The 21859-nt window shown below is 39.9% G+C and overlaps 2 protein-coding genes across 2 annotated transcripts; one reads left to right on the top strand and one right to left on the bottom strand.

Annotated features, from left to right (window-relative positions):
- The first annotated feature begins 1748 nt into the window (after nucleotides 1–1748).
- Nucleotides 1749–10808, top strand: spg7 (SPG7 matrix AAA peptidase subunit, paraplegin). The gene is made up of 17 exons (XM_063474588.1): nucleotides 1749–2244; nucleotides 3213–3315; nucleotides 3393–3482; nucleotides 3601–3842; nucleotides 3951–4090; nucleotides 4657–4759; nucleotides 4876–5001; nucleotides 5158–5320; nucleotides 5638–5811; nucleotides 5888–6012; nucleotides 6136–6238; nucleotides 6607–6717; nucleotides 6799–6914; nucleotides 7422–7578; nucleotides 8295–8458; nucleotides 9446–9523; nucleotides 9613–10808. Exons 1-17 carry the CDS (start codon nucleotides 2023–2025, stop codon nucleotides 9820–9822), a joined length of 2427 nt encoding a protein of 808 aa, XP_063330658.1. The 5' UTR covers nucleotides 1749–2022; the 3' UTR covers nucleotides 9823–10808.
- Nucleotides 10809–11467: 659 nt separating this feature from the next.
- cdh15 (cadherin 15, type 1, M-cadherin (myotubule)) lies at nucleotides 11468–19643 on the bottom strand. Its single transcript, XM_063469057.1, has 14 exons — nucleotides 19638–19643; nucleotides 18896–19063; nucleotides 17500–17655; nucleotides 16766–16910; nucleotides 16362–16543; nucleotides 16159–16287; nucleotides 15866–16048; nucleotides 14919–15163; nucleotides 14682–14818; nucleotides 14320–14550; nucleotides 13974–14213; nucleotides 13458–13606; nucleotides 13114–13308; nucleotides 11468–11668 (listed from the first exon to the last, which is right to left on the bottom strand). The coding sequence occupies exons 1-14, from the start codon at nucleotides 19641–19643 to the stop codon at nucleotides 11468–11470; spliced, it is 2367 nt and encodes a 788-aa protein (XP_063325127.1).
- Between the last annotated feature and the right edge of the window lie 2216 nt (nucleotides 19644–21859).

Raw genomic sequence — 21859 nt, 5'->3', positions numbered from 1 at the left:
ATGACGTGATCTAAGTGCAGCTTTCGGCTGATGAGTCTGTGAAGAAACCGGAGCGTGCTGGTGAACAAACCTGACAGACCCGTGGTTAAACTGATACGTGAACGGATGATACGAATGCTCCTATTGGCCGAAAGGAAAACTCCAAACTCTCATTGGGTCACTTTAATGCCATTCAATCAGACCTGTACGCATCGCTTTCCACAGGTCTGCGTTTCTACGACATTGTTTTGATTATCCACAAAAGCCTTTCTTCTTTCTTGACTGGAGCTCATTCACATTAATAATACCGGGTATTATTATTATTATTATTATTATTATTATTATTATTATTATTAGACTGGACCGAAACACAAAAAGCACCCTGCTCTCAATCTAACCCCACGTAACCAACATTGTCTGTTTTCATATGCATTCATTTTGCTAAATCGCACCGTACCAAAACAGCTCAATCATCTTAACCAACAGCGCTCTCTGGTGGACCAGTGATACATCTTTGACTGAAAAATCAAGTAAACAAACACCCACAACTCTTTACTGCAGGCTTCACGGGAAGCAGTAAATTTGCTCATTTAAACCGTTTACCACATCTTGACAACTAACCAATTTGTGTTAAAAAAAAAATATATGACTCGCTCTTTATTTTATATATTTAATTTCTATACTCCATTCTTTTTTAAGAGCGAATGAGGAGTGCCTTTTTAAAATAATTAAAATACTTACACCAATACCACATAAACAGATCGGTCAAAAGTTTCACTTAAAGCACATATACTTTGTTCCCGAGAGATGACACAAATCCCTTTGGGTTGAGTTAGGAAGTGTACCCGTCGTTATAAAGTAAATAAATAAATAAATAAAGTCAAACATATGGCAACGCCTTGTAAACCCCGGAGCAACCGAAAATATATTGAATAAAAGAGTAAATAGCTTTAAACAATGAAACTGTAATTTTTTAAAAAAGATTTACTGAAAAAAGAAAAACAAAGAAAGAAACAATAAAACACTGAAATGTTAAACAACAGTCAATTACGACTAGAAAAAGCGTTAAATAAAAGTAAAGAAATAATGAAAGTAAAATGCTGAAATTTAAAGAAAAACATATGATTAAAATAGCAAAAAAAAAAGTTGTGAATAAATAAGTAGAATAAACACAGTGAAATCGGTAAAATTCTCAGATTAAAAAATGTAAAATGTAAAAGAAAAAAAACGAGGAAAGAAACACGGATAAAGAAACAAAAAAAGAAGTAACATTTAAATAAAAAATAATATTAAATCAAAACAGACGAAAAGCTTCAAAGTATGAAGGAAATAAAAGACAACAAAAGCGATGGATAAGTTAACACAAGGTGTCCGTCTGCGCCTGCGTCAGACTTTAGCACAAAATAAACTCTAATATTTTCTGCACACACACACACACACACACACACACACACACACACACACACACACACACACACACACACACACACACACACACACCTTTAGTCTCTTCCTTAGGATCCTTCTATTGCAAGTATACTGCAATATGAAAAACTGCAATTTTTTTAATTTTTTTGAAAATGCGGTTAATTTCGCAACATTAAAGAGGGGGTAAAGGTAACTGTACTCTCTGTATTTCTGATGTGTTGTAAATGTGCGGCTTTAAAGCTGTTTTGCGTAAATCCTGCGCAAACATATGCGCAGCTTGCAGGTCCTTAAAGATCAACAAAGAAAGGTTAAAGTTCAAAGTTCGACTTCCGGGATGTGTTTAACTGTATTCTGTACATACTGAACACACAATGTATCTCTAACGAGGATTAGTAAATAATGATGAAATCCGATTTTTTTTAAATTAAACAGTCTTTGTGAGTTTCCCGCGCGGAAGTAGGTGCCCGCGGGGCTGACGTCTTTGCCCGGCTGAGCGGTTGAATAACAACGAGCTCTAGCTCTAAACCGAGCTTATAAAACCTCCGAGGAGACGGAGACAGCTATGTCGGTGCATTAGCTCCGTTAAATGTTCGCTTTCGACTAACGACAGCCACTATGTCAGCTTTGTTGTTGCAGCAAAGTGCTGGCGTTTGTCGCAAATACAGCAGAGGTTTATTGTGGACGCTGCTGAAGCGAAACTGTTATGTATTGGATAGCAAGCCATTATCCAGCCGCGGTGTTCAAAATGTCCTGTCTAGGTGTGATCACGTGAGGAAGACGCTTCTTACAAAGTCAGAGCGGACTCTTACAGATCAGCAGCAACAGAAACTCATACAGGTAAGGGTGAAGTAACTAATACGATGAGTGGCCAGAATTTGGCATAAACAACACGAGAGCATGGATCCATCCTGCCTTGTATCAATGATTCAGGCTGCTGTTGGTGGGGTGGTGGTATGAGACATTTTCTTGGCACATTTTTGAACCTTTAGTACCATGTAGCGTTGTTTAAATGTCACAACCTAACCGAGGGTTCTTGCTGACCATGTCCATGACTCAGCCGTGTTGCTATCATGTCGATCTGGACCAAAATCTCAGAGAAACTTGTCCAGCACCTTATTGAATCTATGTAACAAAGGATTAAGGCAGGTCTGAGGGCAAGGTGTACCTAAAGAAATGGCCAGGGAATATCTTTTTAGCAGAAGGCTCAACATGATTGATTTTTCAACTCTTGATCTATGAGTAATTTTACCTCCCAAAACAGTGCTAATAGCTATTTTGGAATCAACTGAGGTTGATATCTAATAATAAACTATCAGAAGTATCCATGGCTCTAGTCAAATTTCCTTCTCACATGTCACTCTAACTTCATGTAAGAAAATATTAATCTCTCTGCACTGTTGTTACTGAGATTTACTTCACATATGTGGTATAGTTTTATTATAATGATTTAACTTTGAAAGTGTCAAATACGATAGCCTTAATCACTTGTCTAAGGAGCGTGGAAAGAAAAGCGTCTGGAATTTTTCAAGTTTCTTCAAGGAATCTTAAAAAAGTCCAGAGGCTTTTCTCCTTAGACTACGATGACCTGGATGACTGAGAACCGTCACAGATGCCTTAATCACTTATTTTTATTCTACTCTGGAAAATCTTCAATTTGAGATTGTGACATTGTCTGTTGTTGTTCCTTAAGTTGTAAACACATTTGTTGATAAGAAATTTACACACTTTTGATTTAACTAGGTTTTCTAGTTCTGATTTTAATTCTGATTTCTTTCCACATTTTTTCTCCAATATTCCCATAACAGAGTCTTCTCCACAGACCTTTGGGGCCTGGCTTGGTGGGACTTAGAAAAGAGCTAATTAGGAACAACCTGCTCAGGAACCCTGTTGGTTTGGCAAATTTACTCGGTAAATACTTAGTTTACCTTTATAAGTTGTTTAAAAATTCACTTATAGCTGCTTTAAATTAAACTGTTTGATTTCAGGGGCAACAAATCTCTTCAGTGCATCTCAGTCTAATCAAAACAAAGATAAAAAGAATGGGCCAAAGGGGAAGACGCCAGAGGAAGATGAAGGTAAGCGATGCATATTTTTTTGCTACTTGATGCGACTGATAAATACTTGCACCACACCTGGTTTCTTTGTCACATCATTTACTTTATTTTATTTTTTATTTTCGGCCTCACCTTTCAGAGGAGAAGAAACGTCGTGAACAGGAGGATCAGATGTACCGGGAACGCCTGCGAACCCTCTTCATCATAGCGCTCATCATGAGCCTGCTGAACTCCATTAACACCAGTGGTGGTAACATTTCCTGGAACGACTTTGTGAACGAGATGCTTGCCAAGGGGGAGGTGTCACGTGTGCAGGTCGTTCCCGAGAGTGACATTGTGGAAATATACCTTCATCCCGGAGCAGTCATCTTCGGAAGGCCTGTATGTTGGACATGATTTTCTGCACACACACACAGTTAACACACTCGAAGTAGCGCAGGAGACCCTCATGCTTAATTCTAATTTCCTGCTACGTCTCATGCTTCGCAGAGGCTGGCGCTTATGTACAGAATGCAGGTTGCCAACATTGACAAGTTCGAGGAGAAGCTGAGAGCTGCCGAGGAGGAGCTGAATATTGACAGCAAGGACAGAATACCAGTGTCCTACAAGCGCACTGGATTTTTTGGGAAGTAAGAAAACAACTCTTATCAGAGCAGACATTATAAGAAATCTTTTATGAGGTGCCTTCCTAAATTTTTGTGAAGATTAAGAAATAATTCAAGGCACTGCTAAAATCATACAGAGCAGATACGACAACAAAAACAACATTCTGGCTTATTTTGCTTTTTGTTTTTCATAAAAACATAAGTTCAGCAGTATTCATTTATTTATTTATTTATTTTCTCCTCATGAATGCCTGTGTGCCAGAAACATGTTGGGAGTTTTTACCTGCTTGTGAAAATAAAAGCATTTTAATTTTATTTTGAAAAGAAAATGCCTTGGAGTTTGTTTTTGTTTTTTTTTCTTTTTCGTATTTTATGCTACGTGTATCCCTGCCAAACAGCACCTCCAGTAGAAGTTGTTTGAATCCAAGAAGCGCTTCTTTTCAAATCCAATTGAACTTCATTATTGTTTCTCAGACTATAGGCGTATGCATGCAATCAATGTGGTCATAAATTTTAATATTTGAACTACAGGTTTGTCGTAATTTAAAGTTAAAAACAGCCTTTTTTTTCTCCCTCTATTCTTGTTTCAGTGCAGTCTATGCTCTGGGCATGGCTGCGATCGGTGTGGCGATTCTCTGGTATATCTTTCGACTTGCTGGCATGGGTGGCAGAGATGGCGGCTTCAGCGCTTTTGTAAATGAAACACATTTTAGTAAACTGACATCTATGTTGTTTGTTTTGGGGTTTTTTTGTTTTTTTTATATTATGTAATTCTGTGGACTAACTCCACGTTCCAACGTGCCTAACAGAATCAGCTGAAGATGGCCAAGTTCACCATCGTGGATGGGAAATCGGGTAAAGGTGTGAGCTTCAAAGATGTGGCAGGCATGCATGAGGCTAAATTGGAAGTAAAGGAATTTGTTGACTACCTCAAGGTAAGAAACATACTCAAAAGTTAAAATATGCTCATTTTGCACAAGTGAAGCACATTAAATATTTGAGATTTAATTAAGAAAGCCTTGATCAACTGAATCCTCAAACCTCCTCCTCTGCAGCTTAATACTCACAGCACTAGCATTACCTTTTCATAGAGTCCTGAACGATACCTCCAGCTTGGCGCCAAGGTTCCCAAGGGTGCATTGTTGCTTGGCCCTCCAGGATGTGGGAAGACCCTGCTTGCTAAGGCTGTAGCTACGGAAGCCAAGGTGCCGTTTCTGGCTATGGCTGGCTCTGAGTTTGTGGAGGTCATTGGAGGTATGGACACACAGCATGAGCATCAACATGATGCTAATATTCACTGTGTGAGTTGATAATGTTGTTTATGATCATCATATAGATATAGTATTAGGTTTTACTGTAGTGAAAGATATCTGATTTACTTGAGCCTGTAAGAGAGAGTGCCCTATTTTTTTATATGTATATGCGCTGTAAAGTAAAGATCCTACAGTGATACATAAAAAATCCCAACAATCACATGACCAGCTGTGAACAAGCACTTTGCGACAGTCCCCTTTTTCAGGAGGAAACCTCCAGCAGAACCAGATCATGTACAACGATGTGTTTGTTTGTAGGCCTGGGTGCTGCTCGGGTCAGGAGTTTATTCAAGGAGGCTCGCACTCGAGCACCCTGCATCGTCTACATCGATGAGATCGATGCCGTGGGAAAGAAGCGCTCCACCAACATGTCGGGTTTCTCCAACACTGAGGAGGAGCAGACTCTCAACCAGCTGCTGGTAGAAATGGATGGTGAGTAAAACATCTGGTTTCAGAGCAGCCCATTCGCTTTTCAGGCAGAATGCTTTAACCTCCTCTTCTTTTGCAGGCATGGGAACAACAGACCATGTCATTGTTCTTGCTTCCACTAACAGAGCAGATATTTTGGATAATGCTCTAATGAGACCAGGCAGACTGGACAGACACATCTTTATAGATCTGCCAACACTGCAGGTATCATTGGGTATCTTCCAAATTGGTATCCTTGTCATATGTTGCTGAGCATTTAATAACAACTTAACCTTGCTGCTGTGCAGGAGATTTGGATTGGTTTGTTTCATTTTGATTGTTTTCCAGGAGAGGAAGGAGATCTTTGAGCAGCATCTGAAAATCTTGAAGCTGACTCAGCCAGCGAATTTCTACTCCCTGCGTCTGGCAGAGCTCACCCCAGGCTTCAGTGGTACGTGCACACTTATGGTTCTCCTAGGGATGGGGATCAAGAACCAAAAAAAAAACTGTCCAGTCGATCGTAATCATCAAGCTTGTTAGCTTATCTTCTGTGTAGGCTTGCTCAGACAACAAATCAGGAATCAATAAAATAATCAGTATTGGTTTAATAAGTAGACTCCCTCTTGGCATTGGTATCATTTAAAGAGCATCATCCCTAGTCCTAACTGAAGGCTATGAACATCTTTGGGCATAATAAAGTACTGGTCTATCTGCCTCCATGAAGAAAGAGAAGTTCTAAATCAAAAAGGATAAAACATCTCAACACTGCTGATGTTAAAGTGTTATTCTAACGTTTGTTGTCTCATGGTGTCTCTGCAGGTGCAGACATTGCAAACATTTGTAACGAAGCTGCTCTGCATGCTGCCAGAGAAGGGTACAAATCCATCGATACCTTTAACTTTGAGTATGCAGTGGAGAGAGTTATAGCAGGTACAATAATGCACATGCTAAGTTCTGGGAAATAAATATTTCTCGTGTTGGTGGCAAAATCTGACAAATGTGTGTCATCAGGAAGCGTAAAGAAGAGTAAGATCCTGTCTAAAGAGGAGCAGAGGGTCATTGCCTTCCATGAGTCTGGACATGCGTTAGTGGGATGGCTCCTTGAGCACACAGAAGCAGTTATGAAGGTACTTGAAATGTGACGCATTCTATATAAGTAAACCTTTCAAGATCTAATTGTCATGTTTAGCTTTAATCAGATAAGTCCAAAGCGTTCCACAGTGTGTGTTGAGAGTAGGGTTTCATTTCAGAGGAGCACTTGTTTCTCCACTTCACCACTGATAAGTGTTTTGGCAGTTTATACAGATGCCTGGATTATTCATTATCTCACATAATCCTGGGTCTCTCTTCAGTTGCTCCTTGCCTGCCTCTTATACCATTTGCTGTATTAGACTTTCATACATCTGTGTATAAAAACCCAAATGGATATGCCGCATGTCCCACACAAGACACAACTATGAACAAGGACTGTGGAGGTTATATTGTTGATCTAGAAAAGCATACAGTTTAATAGGCTATTATACAAATGTATATACACTAAAAAGGCAACAGTACAAAGGGTTAACCCTTAATTCTGTACAATTCACCTTTTTATAAACCTTTCATAAACTGACAGATCATGTGATGTGTTTCAGGTTTCCATTGCTCCACGTACAAACGCAGCTCTAGGATTTGCCCAGATCTTACCCCGTGACCAGTATCTCTTCACCAAGGAGCAGCTGTTTGAGCGGATGTGTATGGCTCTAGGAGGAAGAGCTGCTGAAGCAATCACCTTTAACAAGGTTACTACAGGTACCCTCCAACTAATCTTCACACGAATCAGCTGCAATGTTAAAACCACCTGCTTGATATCGTTAAGGTTCTCTTTTTCTGACACTAAACTAGCTCTGGGCTGTTGGAGCTTACAGTCAGGCCTTCTTTGCAGGTGTCTTGTGGGATCTGCTCCAGGGTAATTTTAGAGGATCTTTCGGGTCTTGTGGGAGGCTAACCCAGCTATCATAGGGTGAAATTGGTTGGCACTCTGTTGTAGGGATCTGTGTATCAAGGTTGTTCCTGTACACCTGGATATTCTTACCGAGCAGTTTTTGTGGTGTAGAGAGGTGCATTGTCCTCCTGGAGTAGACTGTTACCGTCAGGGGGAAATGTTGCTATTGGTGTTTAGTGTGATTAGTCTCCAACATAGCTTAAATGAGTGGTGTGTGACAAAATAACACACAGAAGAAAGCCAGGATCCAAGGTCAGAGAGCAAATTGTTACATTATCATGACTGATGATTTACACCCATGTTTATGGTTTCTATTTACTGTAATCACAACCTACCAGTGAACACTTCTTTTTTTTGTCATACTGCTTACTTTAAATACATTTTCTATTATCAGTCAAATATCTAATTGCTGGGCAGCCAAATAAATATTCTCCCTTTTGGCAAGTTTGGTTAAACCTGAATGGTGTGGGAGTGGGCTTTAATTAAATTTAAACATTAAGCGTCTTTTTTTCTGTGTCCCCAGGAGCTCAAGATGACTTGCGCAAGGTGACGCGTGTGGCCTACTCCATGGTGAAGCAGTACGGCATGTGCGACAGTGTCGGGCAGGTCTCGTTCCCAGAAACAGAAGAGCAAGGTGCCATTGGGCGGCGTCCTTTCAGCCAGGGCCTGCAGCAGCAGATGGACCATGTGGGTTCAAAATTTGGATTAGTCTTCTGTTCTCAGATTATCACTGTGAATGTTGAAGTAATAAGCTAAGGTTATTATTCTAAAGTATCAATTTTTAGCTCTTGCAGCTGTTAGAGTATGTACGGGACATTTTCTGAAAGGTTTGGATGCTTTGCTACAAGCATCCTATTAAAAATAATATTTTTTTCATAATCATAATATTTCTCAGTTTTAACTTTTTTTTTTTTTTTTTTTTTTTTTTTTTTTTGCCCAACGGATTTACTTTACCAAATGGACCATCCCAGCCTTGCCGTAATGGTCCATTTGATTTACCTTTTATTGTTTATTTTATTTTATTTATTTTTTTTTACTTGCTAGATACGGGACAGGGGAAAAGAAAAGGGAGAAAGAAAGAGGGGGGAAAAAACAAAACAAAAAAAAAAACAGCGGAGAAGAGGGACGGGGATAAAGGGCAAAAAACAAAAAACAACAAAATAAGCAGACAAAAAATACATATATCAATCACCTGGATCACCTGTTGAGAAAGAAAAAAGAAAACAAGCAGAAGAAAACGAGAGTAATAGAATAAACAACATCACAATGATATATGGGAATATAACACTAAATACTTAATATTAAACATTATTGTGCAGCACGTAAGATCGACAGCGCACAGTGTGCTTTGAGGTAGGAGCCAAAAAGGGTGTAGTTTGTGTGTGTGATCACCTGTGTGTACACCTGTGAGCATGAGCGCGCTTGTATTTAAAAGGTTCCTTAATGTAATGATCTGCTAGAGGGTGTGGGGGGCCACAGTCCCATCCTCCAGGGCATGAAGCAGGTATGGAGGAGATCAAAACTCCAGACATCCAGAGGCCCCCAGAATCTCAGTTTTAACATTAATATGTTATTTGTATTCATTCAAATGTAATCTTAAAAGCAGTTGCAAATCATCGACATTTGTTTTAAAAGTGAATTGGTGAATTTGAATACATCTTTCTGTATTTGCAGGAGGCTAAGATAATGATAGCTCGTGCATACAGACAAACGGAGAAGCTGCTCCTGGACAACAGAGACAAACTAACACTGGTCGGTTGTTTTCTTCTTTATGTGTTTTAATCATGTGAGGCCAATTCTTCTGTATTGCCTTTAAAAACTCGCTGGGTCTGTCTTTCCAGTTGGCCAATGCGCTGCTTGAGCGTGAAGTCGTGAACTACGATGACATTGAAGCCATACTGGGTCCACCACCCCATGGGCCCAAGAAGATGATCCTCCCACAGAGCTGGGTGGAGGCTGAGAGGGACAAACAAGACACAGGAGAAGACGAGCCTCAGCCGCCTCCACCCCACAAGCAGACAGACGAGGACATGAACCCTCAGCTGGTGTGATCTTAGAAATGTACAGTGTGTTTAGTCCCTTCTTTAGTGCTTTATATTTCTAACAGTGAAAGTTTCTAAAACTCTGCAGTCCGTGCAAACTTTTGTGCAAATGAACATTTGCACTTGTCTCCACTTAGCTAATGTGTGTGATAATCTGCAACTTTCAGAATTAATATTTTTTGGGAATTCTGTCATTTCTCTCGTGTGCTTGCTGCCGAGACATATGATTAAGCAATGGTGACAATAAAAACAAGTGTTTTTAAACAGGATTACTCTAACAAATACAAGTGCTAACAGTTCAGAAAAAGCCTCTGAACAGTATTTACTTTGTGCACTTAGCAGGTTTATGCCAACATAGGTGTTGATGGCTCCAGTGGATGTGATCTTTTTAATTTAAAAAATATAATAAATCATTTTCAGGTTTGGAGAATTTGTGTTATTTTAGATGGCAGCAGTGAAGCTGCTTGAGCATTTGTAACGGCAGTTTTTCTTTACTGAAATACATGCACAAAATGTATTGGCACTGATGTCTGTGACTGAGGTTTTAAAAACTCATCAAGGTGTGCATTATTCTGTAGTGAGGTGCAGTTAGACCGCTTAGACCTGAAGCAGAGGCGGTAAGGAATAACTGTTCTGAGGAAACCACATTCTGCATTTTGTAAAACACCTTTAAAGCTGAGATTTCAAAATGTATGTCATGCTGGTGATGAAGCAGCAGATTTTCCACCGCACACTTTGGTCCTTCTCTCATCACGAATCAGTAATTAAGTAGGAGTAGACTAGAAGGTGTTTCTTTTTTGAGAAACGATGTTTGTTAGGGACTGCACATTGGTTTTACTGCTAGAAGTGAATATAAAGTTCCAAAGAATGGCTTTACCAAATATTTAAATAAAGTTTTATTTAAACATTATGTGTTGTTCTTTGTGGAACATCTAATATTAATGCTATGTATTGATGATGATAATAATAATGATAATAAAGAAACACAGTAAAAAGGTTCTGATTTATTCATTAGACACGGGTAGAATCTAATTCAATCAGCATATGTAAAAAAGAAATCTTCACTTCCAAAAAGAGTAATTACAGAATATTTTATGGTTCAGTATGTTTTGTGTTGACATGGCTTCCAAAAAGATTAACAGATGCTGGAATGAAGGATCTGTCACCAAAAAAGGCAAATTAATATGCAAGAAAATTAGTCTTATAAAATAATCATGTATACAAAAACAACAACATATTTAAAATCTCAGGCTTGTATGAGTCATTAATGAGCCATCCAAGAATGAGAGCAAACAACACCAGACATGAACACACATTTTAACACATTTTCTGCCCTGTAGCATGCACACCTCGTTTCCTCGTGACTGATCATTTCAACTCAAATTTCTCACTGTCTCACTTTCTTTTCCTGAGCTAACCACAAAACTTAGCAGTGAGCCCTTTTGTCAGTGTGTCCACTAAAACATGAGGCACATTAGATCAAAGGCCTGTGCTTTTACAGCATTCGTTTTACCTGGGCAAACTTTAAATCTTGCTCTGGACATTTCAAATGTGCCCAGAAAAAAACCAACCAAACAAACCTCCAAAGGCATGATCTGTGTCCTGAACTGCTTGTGAATCACACAGGCATCCTTTCTGTGGCATACTGTTCACCCTAACGCGGGTCATACATGTTGGCAAGTTTCTTAAAGCGTGGTCCCCAGTCGTTAAGGTAGTCGTAATCCTGATCTCCATCAGAGCTACCCGAAGCAATAGAGCTGAGGCTTCCTGCAAGTGAGCCATCTCCTTCATAGTCATATATGAGGGCGGTGTCGTATGGAGGCACATTTGGATCATGGTCAGCAGCTTCCAGGCCCTGAGGAAAGAAAATGTTTCTTAGCTGATTAGGGTAAATAAAAAAAAGGCTATGGGAATGCTGTTTAACCTGTAAATGGGAGATATATATAGCTGGGTATCATCTGCATTGAAGTGCAGTGTTTTCTAATAATAGTGCCTAAACGTTAAATATATATAGTATTGGTCCTACTACAGAACCCTGTGTGACAAAGACTTCCCATTTACGTGCTCAAATTGGAAACTATTAGATGGATACAGCTCAAACCACTGCAGGACATTTCATTTAATACCAACAGTGTGTTCTAATCTCTGCTGTAAATTATTGTGTCAACAGTGTAAAATGATGCACTGAGGTCTAACGAAACAAGCACAGAAATGGGGCCAATGTCAGAGTCCATAAGAAGATCATTTGTCACCTTCAGTAGTGATGCACTGTAAATCCTGGTTTAAACTATTTAAATAAACCATTCCTCTGCAGATGATGGTTGTTTTACAACTACTCTTTCAAGAATGTTTGAAATAGCAGCATAATTGGAGATTAGTTGGTTTATAATTAGCTACTATAGTTAGGCCAAGTAAAGGCTTTTTAAATAGTGGTTTATTTACAGACACTTTAAAAGCCTGCAGATTTCAATTCAGTTTTATGTATATAGCACCAATTGAGTACAACAGTTACCTCAAGACACTTTATACTGTTTGGTAAAGACCTACAATAATAGACAAAAAACCCCAACAATCAGACGTCCCCCTATAAGCAAGCCCTTGGCAATTAGTGACAAAAACGTAAGACGTCCTAGCTAACCCTGTCAAACCTCTCGAATTTGTTGTTTTCTCTTTCAGATGAGCAGCAATATCCAGTGTCTGCATTGTGTTGGCACATGGCAGTGAAGAAAAAATAAAGAAGGAAGCACTTAAAATTTCATTACAGCACTTTCAGACAGATATCTGCTGTACTGAAATTGTTTTTCCAGTGTAATCCATTACTGTAAAATTAAATGTTATTAAGAAATGGTCAGACAATAAAGGGTTTTGGGGGAAAAGCATTAGCCTTAAGCAGAGATGAGAAGCAGGGTGAAAAGCAGGTTCCTATACAGGAACACTCTCAAAGAAAAAAAACATAACTATAAAGTAGATAATAATCATCTACTTTAAATTTGAAACCTACTTTAAAACTCGTGAAATTCACTTTTGAGTGTATGAGTCTTTTTGTGCTGTCCTCCATTTAAAATATGGGCATGCCTTTATGATTACACATGTAAACATAAGAAAACATGCACAATCCAAATTTAGTTGTGCTGTGTTTGGTTGTCATCTAGAATACCTGTTAGTAACCTCATTAGTAAGAGTTTTGAAATCTAATGATGCATATTTTATTTTATGTAGATTCGGATTGAGTTTTTGCTTCAAGAGCAAGTTTTTCTTTTGTTTATTGTGTTAAATAAATAAATGGTAGGAGCCTCTCACATCATTAATGTAGTCCTCGATGTCAGTAGGATCTGCAGGAGGCCTCCTTGGATAGGTGGGCGACGGCAGGTTATGTGGGGCGTCCTTTCTAAGGGGCTGCTTCCCTCGAGGAGGAATTCCAGACCCTGGGTAAAAGGACCCCGGGGTGGGGGGTGCATCATGGGGATTCCACAGCAGGTCAATATTAAAGGCGTTCTGCATTGTGAGAGGAAGAAGTCAGACACACTCAAACCATCAGTTACAATGAAATTTTAATAACATTCAATTAAATTACAAAGAGTAAGACTGTCTTCTGTTCATGTGCCACTGTTTACATGGTCTCCCAACCCGTGTTTTAGCCTTACCTCATCCTCCTCGCCTCCACCTTGCTCATCATAGTTGAAGACATTGTCACGTATGTCGTCTTCAGATTCCCCGATGAGCAGTCCCGTTCCTTTCTTGATGTGGTGGCGTCTTCCACAGGCGGTCAGAGCCACAGTCAGGAGGAGAAGCACTGCAAAAATGAATGTATTAATGTTTATCTGATTATTCATTATCAGTGTTTTTTGTATCTACGTTTTTCCTTACATTGTGCTTCAAACATAAATGATCAGTTAACTAATGTAACTGTATTTTGTTAATGCATGCTGGGATTTGGATACATGTTTTGCCTGTTATTCTCATGGCTGGATCAAGTCTTTGCGATTATGTGTGCACTAAACTGCATGCAAAGCAAGTCACTTATTGCAGGTTTTAACCTATTGTGGCAAACTTTTTCACTAAAGCAGCAATATGGATATGGATTATTTTGCATGAATAATCCATCCATCTTGCTAAATCTTTTTGCTTTAAACATTTATTGAAAGGCTGAAATTACTTACACAGCAGGAGTGCAGTGCTCGCCACAATGATAATGAGTGCGATGAAGTTGATTCCCACACTGGAGCCTAAGATTGCCCCTGCCTCAGACTTGCAGTCTCTGAAGGAGTCACAGAGACAAACAGTGACATTGACCTGAGCCCCAGCACTCAGAGCTGGGCTGCCGGAGTCCGATACCAGCACCATGACAGCATAGTCTCTGACCTCCAGGTCTACAAGCGGCTGAAGCATGGCATGAGTATCTAAAAAAAAAAAAAAGAGGAAAATTTTAAAAAGAAAATGAGAGGAAATAAGATTTGCAAGCTCCTAGGTGAATGACCATTAATTCTGCTTCTTGTTGCTCTTTACCGTTTACTTGAGTGATGGTCCAGTTGGCTGACAGATCGTCAGGTATTTGAAAGAGGAAGGGTGCAGCCTGTGGAGGAAGGTCTTCATCTACAGCAGTCAGAAGCAAACCATTACGTGACCTGCTGCTGCCTCTGCATACAAAGCCTGTCAGGGGGAAAACCTGAGGGGGGAAGTCATTCGTCTCTTTGAGTGTGATGGCCACTGTAGCAGTGGCTGAAACACCACCAGCATCTATGCAAGAAAAGATAAATACACAATGTGTAAATCAATAGCAAAACAATTTCGCATTTTATGAATCAGCTTTGAATGTACATTGATATTTTTTTTGTGTGCTAAAAGTCTAGAATGAGTGATGTGCTGACCTATAACCTTCACAGCAGCAGTGTAGATACTGTTTTTCACATGTGGAGATCTCATGTTAAACTTCCTCTTTGCTGTAATGTCTCCTGTATCTCTGTTGATGTCCAGCCAACTCTCAGGATCTCTGCTAATCTCATACCTATCATACAGACAGCAGAGGAAATTACCCCGTGGTCGCATATTTATTTATTTATTTTAGGAAATAGGAAAACATCTGTTGTTTCACTGCCATATCATACCTCAGATCAGAATTATCAGGGTCAAAGGCAATATTGCTTTTCAGTAATGTGCCAGGTTTCACAGACTCGGGGACCTCAATCTGTATGGGGTCCTCTCTGAAACGTGGGGCTTCATTCTCATTCACAACGGTGACCGTAACTGTGGCATTTCTCAAAATCTGGCTGGAAGCCTTGCTGCTCAGAGGATTAATATTTTCCACGGTCAAAACCAGGTGGTATTCACTCTGCGCTTCATAATCCAGGGGCTGCAATACAGAGCAGCAGAGACTTAAAGTATAAATAAACAAAAACAACAAATTCAGTCATCTCATGTAATCTGAAACAGGATTTAGCATCTGATGGGAAACACAGGTCATATGTAGAAATTAATATTAATTTTTTCTTTAATTTGTCAGAAGGTTCAGTAAATATATTACATTTTCTGGAAATTTGGAGGCTTATTGATAAAACTGTTCTTCTTTTCTTCATGTTAAGACTTCTCAGGGACTAAATGTGTACCTAAATGTCTTTACACTTATACAGAGTAGAGTTTTACTTCTCTGGCCCACTTCAGATCGAGTCTAAATGTAAAATGACATCTCTGCTTTAAAGGGTGGGTGGATCTGAGCGCAATGTAGTTTGAATACGAGCCACTAGATGGTGGTGTTTAATTGTGTATGATGGTCTCAACGGCCATGTAGATTTAAAGGGTGATGTCACTTGTTTATGTCAGTATTTTTTGAACATGCCATACAACAATCCTGGACACCAGAAAGATCTTCTTGTATCATCATGTCATTTTTTCTATGGCTATTGCTGTATAAATTCTTAATGATTAAATTATCAAATTTATGTAAGCTTTTACCTGTTTAATAATGTTCAATATTTAATAAAGAACCACATTGTTGTCCCTGTTTCTGTGAATGCTTTGGAAACATTCCCTCCTCCCTCCCCCTCCCTGGCTTTACCTTCACCACTGTGAGGATCCCCTGGTTGGTGATGGGATCAGTACGGACAGCAAAGTTTCCTCTGTGGTCATTGAAAATGGAGTATCTGGCTTCCCAGTTTTTCGTTCCAGTATCGTCTCTGTCTGTCACATTCACTCGTCCGAGCTCATAGTCGTTCCTGTTCTCCACCGCTGTCATGTTGTACTACATGCGCCACAAACAGAAAAGAAATCACCGATCATGATAACAAATTGAAGTGACAGGTTAGATCCTAAAATTACTGAAAGTATTTTCCTGAGACTTTTGAGACTTACTGAGTCAGAGCTGAACTGCGGTGCGTGGTTGTTGATGTCAGAGACATGTATGATTGCCACACCTTCACTTGTTAGTCCCATGCCCCCCATATCAGCCACCTGTAGTTTTAACTTGAATTCTTTCACCACCTACGGGACACAATACAGCACGTTAGTGAAATAAAAGCATTATGATGCTCTGCAAAAGCCCTCCTCCTGTTTACCTCTCTGTCCAGGCCTACATCTCTTGTGTAGATGGCACCTGTCTCGTTGTTGATGCCAAACATGATCTTGGTAATGGCGTTGGGAGGAATGCTCTCCTGGTCAATGATGGAGTAGCTCAGAACAGCGTTTTCTGTCATTGGGTCGTCTGCATCTGCGGCTGTCACTGTCATTACTGATGTGCCTGTCGTGAATGATTGAGAGCTCAGGTCAGCGGGACAGATCTCATAAAGTCCCTCAAAAGATCCATCAGAGTGGATCACGGATGTGTGGCGATGGTGCTGAGACTGCAGGACTTCATTGAGAAAATGTCCAACTTTACAAAACACTGTGCCTTTAAAATGGACTATTAGGTGAAAAAAATAGTTTGCTTGTTATTGTCTAAATGGGTCATATATGTGTGTACCTGGGACTGAGAACTCAGAGACAGTGCCCACAAACGGGCTGTGAATGAAGACAGGTCTATTGTCATTCTGATCCAGCACTACTATCTCTATGGTGGTTGGATTCTCCAGTCGCTCTCCACTGGGGGACAACGCGAAGGCTTTAAGCTACACCCACACACACACACACACACACACACACACACACACACACACACGCACACACACACACACACACAACACAAATACAACAGAAAATGTGTTAGAATCAAATATCACTGTGCTTGCCACAAACATCCAACTATGGAAGCATGATCGGCAGAGCTAAGTTGAAAATTGAACTTTAAATTAACTTATTTTCTCAGAAGTATTAAATTTTGACTTATAGATGGTTGTTTTTTTTCCAGTGGCAGAAACAATCTTCCATATCCAGCAATCCCCTCAAGGTGTCTTTAGACTTTTACATTATCTGAACACAACATGTGTTGGCAGAAAGAAAAGAGCAGGATGTTTGGGTCAGGGTTACATCACAAGTCATATGATCTCAAACATTCAGAAGTCCTTCCCGAGATGCTCATAAAGATCCCTGGAAAGCTGACCTCTGGCTTTGCTTTGTTTTGCTTTTTCCTGTCTGCTTTAAGGCAGAAACACGTTCTGGAACACACGGGAGCTCTTAAACAGCACGTTGTAGCTTGTGTAAGTGAGCACTTCTGACGACCTGTGCTTTAAAACTTAACTCCCATAAACGCAGTCTTACCGTGAAGCTGCTGTACTTCTCTCTGTCCAGTGGCCGCTTGCTCCTGATCACCCCTGTCTTGTCATCAATCTCAAACAGGTTCTTGGGCTCCTGGTCAACCCCCGGTCCCTCTAACTTGTAGATTACCTCACCGGTGAAGATTTTGTCAGATTTGATCTGGACAGAAAGATTAGAGAAAGTTGATGATCATCAAAAACTTCAAATGAGTCACTTTGTTTACAATTAGGGCCGTGAGATCTGACATTTAAACTAATCAAAACAACAAGTTTGGATTCTTTTTTCTTTTTTTTTCACTTAGTACATTTTTCTATAGCATGGAGTTCAGTTAATAAAAATAGCTATTTCTCAGTGTAAGGTATGCTTTGTGCATTTAGGTCACGAGTAGTCTGTAACAACGGCTCTATGTTGTGTGTAATATATTTGAATGAAATTACAATCAGTGGTGTTCAATATTAAAGAAATCGGCTTAATTAACACAATTAGCATGGTGTGGATTTAGTCTTTAGAAGGAAGTCACAAAACTCTTTATTTACTGCAGCTACAAAAGTTAGCACCCTGTTGGGAAATTTGTACAAAGGCTATGAGTATGCAGTGCCCCTCAGTTTCTCAGATGTCATTATGCCTGGTTTCAAAACAATAAGCAAATGTCTGAATGAAGCTTATGTATAAATTCAGTCAAGAAGCTCTGTATTCCCTCATCTGCATTACATTGCTGGGTGTGGTGGGGGTTCCTTGAGCTCCTAGTCTCTTTTTTTACTTCCCTTCTGCTTTTCCCACGGTGTCGTCATCACCCTGGCCCAATCATTTTCTTGTCTGCCTTTTGCAAGCCAATCAGCCTTAGTCCCATGTGCTTTAAACCTCACTCTCATCCGTGCAACCCCCATCCTCCCCCAATCCACCGCTTCCGTGCCAGATAGAGATTCTCGTTCAAATCTCCACCTGCTTCACCTCTGCTAACACCAGTGTCTGGACTCTGGAGGGTTCTGTCCTACTTCCTAACACGGCACTGCTTTGCTATGTAACTTCACTTCTGATCATCAAAAAGTTTATTACTCAAACTTTAGATTTCAATAAATCACAAATCATGTTCAGTTCTTCAAATGCTCCTTATTGAACTGGACTTTACCACCCAATGTGTGATGTCACCATGGTTACTACCTGGATGTTTTATATTCAGTGTATAGTTAGTAAAAATAGATTTTTTATATGGAATATGGATTTATATTTATTAATGACCATGCCAAATAGGCCTGTAACAAAAACCTGAAAAGCAGTCCAGTGCTTGATTTTGCATGAAAACCACAGACCTGGCAACCCATGAGAGAAGATGAAGAAGAAAAAGCAGAAGACGAATGCAGTGATGAATCGATGTGAAAAGTTTTAATTTGGCATTTACCTGGACAAGGGCTTCAGGAATCTGCTTGCTATTCTCTGACACTCTGATTGGGGGGATGATCCAGTCCCTCTTTACTCTGATCAGCCCTTTGCCTCGACTTCTCCATGGGTGAAGGACCTGAGGATGCAACTCTTTTTCACTATGGCGAGGTTCTGCAGAGCTCCACACCTGGAAGAGGACAAAAAAATTACAGCATGAAACTCACTGGAAAATGAAGTTAGACATTAACCACACACACACACACACACACACACACACACACACAGACACACACTGCTTCCTACTACTGAGCTGTAATGGAGTTATAATGTGCAGCAGTCAGTGAGATCACATGTAAGTCACCTTCATGGAATACACACATTATATCATTACATTTGCAGCTGTTTAAATCAATGTTGAGAGTCTTCCTCAGAGCTCTAACGCTCCCTGTGGCCTGATGGAATGGCAGCGTAGAGCCGAGGCCATCTGTGATGTGGAGTCTGTGGGATTGTCTGGGGGCTGAAGGGGAGCAGGGCCGCAGATTCAGGTTACACCCACTAACATGTTATCGTCCTTTGATCTGGGTGCAAATTCATCTCAGGACGAGGAAACAAAAACAGTCCTGCTCATTTCACAGGCTCTCCTTCAGCACATTGCTCGTCCTGAGTGTGTACGCCCAAAAACACCCACACACACATTACATGCGAGCAGCCCACTCACACAACAGCTGTCGACTATGGATTTAGATCCTGTGCTTTCCCACCCGCATTCCCGCTCACACTCACAAATTCCCCTTTATGCTCAGCTCTGCACCTGACTGGGAGTTTGGGGTCACCTTACGGATCTGTTCGGCTGTAGGAATTCCACAGACACGCTCATATACACGATTCCCCCCCACTCATATATGCACACACAGAGAGACTGACATACATGCATGTGCAGAGACCAAACACCCACCCCCGCATAAGCTTATATACACATTTCCGTAAGTTGCTTCCTGCTTCTCTCTGGGATTTGACTGTTCTCAGGATTACTCCTCATATGTTTAAGAGCTCAGAGGCACGACCCACAGGACCAGAAATAAATGCAGATCTATCAGCTATGCAAAAGGCTTTCTCATATATCTCTCTTTGCATTTACACACATGCACTACATTTATAACTATTAATTGTTAACCTATTTCATGAAAGTTTTATAGGGTGTGTAAATATGCTGAGTAATGGATAAAGAAAATTGTGAATATTTTTTAAACGGGCTGTGAGCCCGTCCTGTCTCTAGGGTGAGTGATCTGCTATACTGATCCTCTGGTATGCTGCTGGGACAGTGAAGGGAGGAATGGCAGCCACTGCTGGCATCTGCAGGTCGAGTCAGAGGGCAGGCTAATCTTAGACCGTTCTATATTCCCAACGCCTGGATACCTATTTAACTTTTCGTAGCCATCAACATCTACACACTGGCAAAGATGTTTACACTCAGATTCCAGCAGTTCGTGTCACCCACACCAAATTGCTTTGATAGTTATCTCCTTTCATACTAAAGACTTCCGATATATGAACTCACAAACTTCTACAGGCATAGCACACATACTGCATCGTTGGTTAATCTTAAAATCAACAACAGCTGCATCACAGTTGCTCCCCTCCTCTCCAAATACAGAACTTTCTAATTTTGTCCGAATTGGTCACATTTAAGAATGCACACACAGCAGTTCATGCAAATGAAAAACTTTGCAGAGCTCATCTCGTCTGCTTTATTTAAAAGAATGAAAACAGGTGTGTTGGACAAAGAAACGATTTTTGCAGCTTTTCCTCTGTCAGGAACCTGCTTACTTTTCTCTAACACTCCACTATGGTGGTGGTCTACGTGCAAACCCAGTATATTTTAAATAAAGCAAGAAATATGTGATTGAAGTGCAGTTTCCAGCTTTGATTCAAGGGGTTTAAATTTATTCATCAACCATCCATTTTCTTTCGCTTAAATGCAAAAACTGAAGAGAAGCACTCTCAGGAAGAGCATGCAAACGCCAAAATTGTCCCGCCAAAAACTCCAATCTGGCCTGCTGGATAGCAGTGGAAAATGTGAAGGAGGACTTTTAACTGTACTTTTAACAAGTTTTACAACTTTTCCAGCTGATAAAAATCTTCCCCATGGCCTTTTACACTAAACCAAAGTAATTAAGGTAAACTTCTTAGTTACTTAAATACCTATAGTATTAGAATTACAGTTAGTATGTTAGTTAAGCTTCTTGACTGACAGAAACCGGCGTGTCAGTGGGCCGACCCACTGAAGATCTAAGTTGGCTGTAGGTGGCCCATGATCTAAATGAGTAGGACTTACAGCCATTTTAATACCATATCTTCCATTTCCCTTTCAGAGGCTTGAAATTTTAAAATATGAGGCCCATAGATGAGATGTGTAAGTAATGCATGTCATTGGGCTAAAAACAACAACAACAACAACAAAAAAATAAAAACAAATCTATAAAAAAAGCAACTGATTCATTCTTTAAAAAAAAAAATGAATGCACTGAGAAGCTCAGCAACACAAAAACACCAGACAAATCAGAGAAGAAAGTTAAAGTGGATGATGATGGGGTTATTTCCATGGTGAAGAAAACACCATCACAACATCAGCAACAAGAGGTTTTCAAATATGAACCCTTGAAAGACAGTTAACCACACCTTTAGCAAATTTAGCAAGAACAATCACTGATCCTGGGAAAGCACAGGAAAAACCGGATACACTGATTGACAGAAATCCATATTCTATGTTTCTCACAGCCGTTGATGAAAATGAAGTTTTTGAAATTGTCAAAAAATGTAATAATCAGAAATCTTTGGATAGTAATGATATTGATATGATAGTGGTTAAAAGAGTCATTGAGGCTATTATAAAACCGTTTACATACATCTGTAATTTATCACTTCAAACTGGTCGATTTCCAGACAGAATGAAAATAGCAAAAGTTATACCTCTATACAAATC

The sequence above is a fragment of the Pelmatolapia mariae genome, linkage group LG1 (assembly GCF_036321145.2).
Source record: "Pelmatolapia mariae isolate MD_Pm_ZW linkage group LG1, Pm_UMD_F_2, whole genome shotgun sequence".
NCBI classification, from domain to species: Eukaryota; Metazoa; Chordata; class Actinopteri; order Cichliformes; family Cichlidae; genus Pelmatolapia; species Pelmatolapia mariae.
The sequence above is the reverse complement of the archived record's forward strand: the minus strand, read 5'-3'. Positions and strand labels throughout refer to the sequence as shown.

What these genes read in the sequence shown, in the direction of transcription:
- spg7 (XM_063474588.1), top strand. Translation starts at nt 2,023, where the DNA reads ATGTCAGCTTTGTTGTTGCAGCAAAGTGCTGGCGTTTGTCGCAAATAC. An exon ending in CGCACTGGATTTTTTGGGAA is followed by an intron (nt 4,091 to 4,656) that starts GTAAGAAAACAA and finishes TTCTTGTTTCAG; the next exon opens with TGCAGTCTATGCTCTGGGCA. An exon ending in ACACAGAAGCAGTTATGAAG is followed by an intron (nt 6,915 to 7,421) that starts GTACTTGAAATG and finishes GATGTGTTTCAG; the next exon opens with GTTTCCATTGCTCCACGTAC.
- cdh15 (XM_063469057.1), bottom strand. An exon ending in AGAAGTACAGCAGCTTCACG is followed by an intron (nt 16,911 to 17,499) that starts GTAAGACTGCGT and finishes GTGTGGGTGTAG; the next exon opens with CTTAAAGCCTTCGCGTTGTC. An exon ending in CGCAGTTCAGCTCTGACTCA is followed by an intron (nt 16,049 to 16,158) that starts GTAAGTCTCAAA and finishes TGGCGCATGTAG; the next exon opens with TACAACATGACAGCGGTGGA.